Here is a 6,784-nt window from a genome sequence, read left to right as displayed (position 1 = left end):
TGTTTTTTTTGTTTTGTTTTTTGTCTGAGATAGGAATGTCTCATTTTGTTATTGTAATGTCCATGTTTTGTGTCTGTAGCCTGTACAATAAATAAATTTAAAAAATAAATAAAAAGAGGAATCAACCGCTATCAGGCATCTTTAGTGTTCTTACCGACACCCAAAGGCGAACATTGAATGCTTGTTCAATAATTACTGCGTTGTATTGATTTTGACCACCCTGTTAGTCTTGTTGTGTCTGGGCATTAGCTGGTTTGCTAATATGCCTCAGCCCACATACATTTATATTTGACACACAATCATTGTTTTTATTCAAAACATCTCTCCCTGCAGTTTTAAGATTCACAAGGTTCGGGCCTATACTGTGGGGATGAATAGGATTATGTAACAATATGTTGATGTTTAAGAAAGGCATTATAATAAGCTTGTTGCTATGTATGAGTTTTTAAATATATTTATGATTTGAGGACATTGTCTTGCTGAATTTGCTGAGTTTGAAATTCTTATGCATAAGCTGTTGGTGGGAAAGCATTTTCTTTTGTGCTTCGATATATATCTCAACGACCAGGGACACAGTAGGTGTACAATGGTGGAATAGAGGAAGAATTCAGAAAAATAAATGGTTTCATAGATAGATAGATAGATAGATAGATAGATAGATGGATAGATACTTATAAGTTAGGAAATTGTTTTGTCACAGCAGCTTTTTGACAGTCAATGTACAATAATTAAAAAAAATCTTAAAGATATTTTTTTTTTAAATAAACATTACAAATGTAAAAAGATACATTCTCAGTAGAAAGTGTTAACAGAGTATTTACTGAGTTTCTTAACTTTATTAAAGGGACAAATATAGCAGATAGATCTTTTAAATAGTTAAAGGGTGTTTAATTATGACTTTATCATTAATACAGTCAAACAGCTTGGTCCACAGAACATGTCCATCATTTCTGTCCCACCCACTCTCTCTCCGCCTCACATAGCAGCTCTCCAGGCCTCTGCACTGGCCTTTGATATGAGGCAATATCCATCAAAAACAAATAATGTCTTTTTCTAAAAAACCTTTTCCCCTTAATTCAGTTTTTTAGGCACAAGTGTGGGAATGCAGGAGAGTGATGCAAACAGGAGCAACATGGTGGCAGAGAGAGCGTCATTAGGTGCCCTCGGCACGACTCTCCAAGGACTTCGGAGGAGAGACGGGGCTCTGCCCAGCGCTCTCAAAATGTAAAGATGACTTATTTCTATAACTGTCCAGGGATATGTGCTCGAGGGTGTTTTTTCTAGACAGTGTGCCAAGGTGGATGTCAGATAACCTCACAAAATGATCCAAAAGGGAAAAGATGATTTCAATACATGCCTATGGCGAAAGGCAAACAACATAGATATATTGAAAGGTATAAAAGGAGGATTTGAATCTAATAAACATTTAACCGTCACACATGTACACAGCACAGCACCCACACACTCAGAATTAGTCTTGGATTAAACCCATCCTTGTATTTAAGATTAAGATCAAGATGATGAGGGGGAATTCAGTTCTTCACTGTGGTGTTATTTACAATTACACACATAGGCCTGAAATAAAAAAATGCACAAACAAAGATCGGGACTTGAACCGGCACTTCTTTGCTTCCCAAACAAACCTAAATCCTACATACTCTGCAATTTGTATGGTACTTACTTACATCACCAACGCAATGAGCACAACCTGTTCTCACCAGAATGCGTGACTCCACCACGACTCCTTAACACCGCAGTGCGTGGTGGAGTCACGCACTCTGCTACAACAACCCCAATGTAAAGTGAATGAGGCTCCTTTGTCGTGGTGCACACACGCATTTCTACAACGTCCAGCATTGAGCTTTTATTCTATAAAACGTTTTTAAAATCTACTTTATAGCTTGTAGTAACTCACGGGAGGCTTCTTTTATTTTATTTGTATTCATAATAATTTTTATTTTTCGTCAGAATGTATTATGGTGCATTAGTTACGAATTTTTGTTCTCAAAAAACAGAAAACAGTGCATTTGTGTGTAATACAACTGTGATTTTTATTAAATTAGTTAGTTTTTAAGGAAGGCCAGAGCTTCAGCTGTGTCAAATAGATTGTTCCCTTTAGTTAACGTTATTTAAAAGATAATTATATTCCTATTTGATCAAGTCCCCTTTATTGTATTACGGACCCAAAGAACAATGTGAGCGTCCATTCCCATTGGATAACGGAGGATTTTACACCCGTAAGTATTCTCCTTACTGTCGATTGATTTTATTTACAGTGATATCTGCACTACTCGTCAACTCAAAAACACCAGATTATCCTTGTTAATTACACAACATTGATTGGTTTAAATTGTGTACAATGCTTTTGTATTTTCCCCTTTCGATTCGGAGAAACAAATATTTTTTCGGAGTGTGTGGATGGCAGAAGACACTACACTACCCAGAATCCTCAGCTATTGTTCCGCTTTGCCTCAAGCTCTGTGATTGGTTAACCTCCAACTGCACTCCATATGAAAAAAAAACGTTGATGCTCCTGACCCTGACTGTGATCTGGTCTTTGCTCCAGCTATCGCTCCAGAGACTGTTGGTATGTACTTCATTTGGTCTGGTTAGCCCGAAACACATATTCATACTTGTATCTTTATGTGATACGTACTTCATTTCTAAACTTCATCATTTGCTAGAATTAAGAACACAGTAGTTACAGCTTTCAAAACCACTCCATCCAGTATGTTTTAAAGAAAAATAATCATTGTGCTTTGGACTTTATTGTACCATTTTAACAGAGGGGGTTTCAACAAGATCTCCAGCAGTCTCTGAGCGATACTACAGGAGATGAGGTGGTAGCACAAACCCCAAGTGCTTCTCTGCTGGCGTCGACCAACTGGAGCACTCAAAAACGTTTTTTTTCAGAGAGCTGGAGGGCAGCGAGACCACATCTGGTTAACACCGTAGTGGCCCAAGCAAATGTGGGAACACACATTTGCCAACAGTGTTGGAGCAAAATGTCTGTTGTCCGGTGCCGGGATTGCCGACCAAATCCCTTCTTCTGTGCTGACTGATGTCAGCATGCACACCAGACACCCCCTCCACAACAGAGATGCTACTACTGCAGGTTACTTCCAGCCATTGGCCCCAACAACACATGTACTAAATATGGCCCTTTGCTCCTGTGGTAAGTTCTGGTTTGTGAATGTACATTTTCTTGCTGGACTTGTTGAGAACTTCATTTTGAAAATGTGAGCTTCCTCAAGATCTCTGTGATAATTCCCAGCAGTGTGCTTAAGTCTCTTTTTAATGTTCTGATGTAAAGTTAAATCCTAAATCTTTCACATAACAATGTTGTATTTCTCAAAAGAGACAAATTATTTTTAATTCCCATTTGAATTTTTTTCCAGTGCGGTTTGTACCTGTGGAGATCCCGGACAAAATCTGTGGTTGTGCATCAGAGTCATTGGGCCTCAAGCCAGGAAAGACTGTGACTGTGATCACAATGAATGGTAAGAATGGGAAGAATGTTTGTCTTGTTTCTTAAGATAGATGTTATTGAAGTTTCTTCTTGATAATATCCAACCCTTCTCAAAGACCCACACATGTGGGATAGCTTGTTTATTAAACCTTAACATGGGTATTGAGTAAAGAATACCAAATGTATTAAAAACACCTTGTCTGTTTTTCAAGGACGACATGAGCTAAGCATGCCAGAGTTGGCTTGTGAAGTATGCACTGCGACATGGACGACTGGGGTTGACGACCTTCTTCGGAGTGACTACTGGCCAGCTACCCTTCACTTCGCCACCATTTATGCCACAGATGTTTTCTTCTCATTTGAAGAAATGAAAATGGCTGCACCTGGACTATCCTTTCAGGCATATTTAAGGATGCTAGATCAGCGAACGTTGCGCTTCGGCCGTGTGAGTATTGAAGTTACTTGTCCTTTTTGATCTATTTGTATTGTACGTTGATAAGCTGTGCCCTTATAATTTATTTTTGACATATAATTATCTGTTGATGTCCTTATTTTGTTCTAGACTGGGAAGATCTCAACTGACAGCTTCATCAAAAGTTTCTTTGAGTGGGAGGCTGTGCGTTATGAGGTGGACATCATGTGCAAGGAGGAGCCCTTCACCTGTCCTGCGTGTAGCCCTGATATGCTTGCAGTTTCCGTGGATGGAAACCGCAAGCATTACCATTTCAAGAATGCAGCTAGGTACTATAAAAAATATATAATGTCACAGTATTTGAACAAATAACGAAACAAAAGTATCATGATGTGAACCAATCAACCTTATTATATGAGATGTCATACATTGCTCCTTTGATTTATTTAGATCTGAGGAACAGGCTATCTTTGACGGTGTCTTTATAGCCAGGGATGAAGACGTCTCAAGATTTGTGGACTATATACACACCACAACCAAACATGTAATATTGCAGACTCTAATTATGTATAATAGAATATAATATCCTAATGAAGGGTTTGGTTATGTAAGTCTTTGCACCATTTTCATCAATACATTTTTATATATTAGGTCTCCGGAAGAGGTGTTTGTGGAGGACAGTGGTCGGCAGCCAGAGAGACCTCCCAAAAATCAGCCAGCAAGCTGGATGAGGAGGGACTAGAGCTTGCCGTCTGTCGACATGGAGTGCTCCTCTGTGCTCTCAATATGTACAGGGGAGAAATCTTTGCTTATCCCCTGTACCTACAGAAAAAGCTGGCCAGTAGTATGTTCTTTTGCATGGATGTGACCTGCAAATATTGGCCCTACCTCCAGAGAATCACAAAAAGCTGTCCAGAGCTCCAGCATCTTCTCGACATGAAGCCCTTTCTCTCAGTGTTTCATGCCAAAGCGCATGACTTCAAATGTGAAGTAAGGAATTGTTACCATGTGACACAATCACTTTATGTAAAAACCTCCTTGTGAATAGTGACAAGTTGTAACAAGTAGTATTTTTGAATATATTTTAAACAGGTGAAATGGAGTGGGGCATATCACGAGGGGGCTGGACTAACCCTAGGGGAGGAGGTGGAACAGGTCAAGGCCTTCCTCTCTCGGATAGCAGTGACCACAAAACACATGTCAAAAGCAGGTGAGTTATGATAGAACCTTTACTGTCAGTTTTCAAAAAAGTTCAGAAAGGCACAGATTACACTAGCAAATTACACCAACAACACAAACTCATAAAAGCTCATTATGACCATAGAACACAATTTAGGATGGCAATATAGTATAAACCCTAGTTACAATATAAGAAGTAAGAGGAATAGTAATAACGTGATATTCTCTTTTGCAGGACGTACAGACATGCTGACGCTGATGGCCATGCGCTGGAATCAGCAAAAAGTCAGCAACTTGGCCACCTCACTGTCCCGCAGATATCTGAAGGTAATAACATAGTTTTAGAAGAATGACATATTCTTTGTTAGAATTATTTGTGGCTGCAGCCTAAATGTAGATTTCTGTATTTACTTGTCTTTAATTGTTTGACGTTTGTAGACCACAAAAGCTCTGGAAAAGCAATTGCAGAACCTGGAGTCCATGAAGGCTGAGTTGGCAATGACTGAAAAGCAGCTGGAAGACTGGATCAGAGATGTGAATGAGTGGGCAGAAAGCGAGGACAATCTTAATTAAGTTTTTCAACTTTTTTGTAGTCATGATTTATCAATTTATTTTGAATTTTCAGAATTAGTGATAACCCTCTATTGACATTTGCATTACTTATTTTTCATGAAGCATTAATGATGATCCAGATACTTATTATGAAATATGTAATAAAATAATATTAAAACATTTGATCAAATGTCACTGTTATTGTGAATTACTGTGCTTAATACACCTATTTCCTCGAAAAAGCAACAACAAACAACCCAAGGGATGCTGCTGCCTTGGCCAGCAAGATCGAAATGCTGACAGTAACGGAGCGTCCACACAGCAGCGTTAAAAAAATCTTGGAGGTGGGTGTATCTGAAGCTTGGGGATTTTTTGCGAGCAACGCGACCAACAACCAATCACATGAATCTCCCGCCCCCGACATACAAAGCAAAAAATCCCGAAGTAAACTGGATATAAACTCCCCAAACAGGCGAAAACCTACCACTGTCTCTGCCACCTCCCTCCATGCCTGGCTCCTCCGGTTTGTATCCCGGTAGGTAAATAGGGACTGGTCATAAAGCACCGGGTGATTCCCTACCGCTATAATTAATTTCTCCTCCATTTTTTGGAATATGAGGAAATGACCTGCGGTATGTCACTCCCACCTTACACGCGGTTTGATTGGCTAGCGCTTGAACTGTCAGATTTGCATAAACGGGATTTGATTGGCTGATGCTTCCACCTCAGCTTCAAAAGTTGAACATTGCTCAACTTTGAATCCTGAAAGTCTCCGCTCTGCTTCCCACAATGCAGTTCGGCGAAAAGTGAGGCAAAGTCACCCCATTCAAAGTGAATGGGCAGAAGCGTTGGAAGATTTTTTTAACGCTGCTGTGTGGACGCTCCGTAAGTGTCAAGAGACGTTTGCAGCGTCTCTACAAAGAAACAGACAGCAACAAAGGTCGTTCCAGGATCCGCCGCAAGATCAGGGATGAGAAAGGGGTCCTGACAGCCATAGTTGATAAATACAACTCAATGGTTCCAAGCACAGAAGCTCTGTGCCTCGAAGCCATTCTGTCTGTGGAGAAAGCTTGGCCATGGCAGCTACCAAACAGTGGTAAGTACACCAGTCTGCTGAATGCTCACAGCAAATGTGGAAAACCTTCATGTCTGATATATAAAACTATGTAAGA

General features: G+C 39.8%; 1 protein-coding gene across 1 annotated transcript; it reads left to right on the top strand.

The window, feature by feature from the left end:
• The first annotated feature begins 3,042 nt into the window (after nt 1-3,042).
• On the top strand, nt 3,043-5,670 carry LOC117488910. Its single transcript, XM_034138069.1, has 9 exons — nt 3,043-3,175; nt 3,399-3,500; nt 3,682-3,914; nt 4,032-4,210; nt 4,332-4,425; nt 4,533-4,871; nt 4,974-5,091; nt 5,296-5,387; nt 5,499-5,670. The coding sequence occupies exons 1-9, from the start codon at nt 3,070-3,072 to the stop codon at nt 5,631-5,633; spliced, it is 1,398 nt and encodes a 465-aa protein (XP_033993960.1). The 5' UTR covers nt 3,043-3,069; the 3' UTR covers nt 5,634-5,670.
• Nucleotides 5,671-6,784: the final 1,114 nt, after the last annotated feature.

The sequence above is a fragment of the Trematomus bernacchii genome, unplaced genomic scaffold (genome assembly GCF_902827165.1).
Source record: "Trematomus bernacchii unplaced genomic scaffold, fTreBer1.1, whole genome shotgun sequence".
Classification (NCBI taxonomy): domain Eukaryota; kingdom Metazoa; phylum Chordata; class Actinopteri; order Perciformes; family Nototheniidae; genus Trematomus; species Trematomus bernacchii.
The sequence above is the reverse complement of the archived record's forward strand: the minus strand, read 5'-3'. Positions and strand labels throughout refer to the sequence as shown.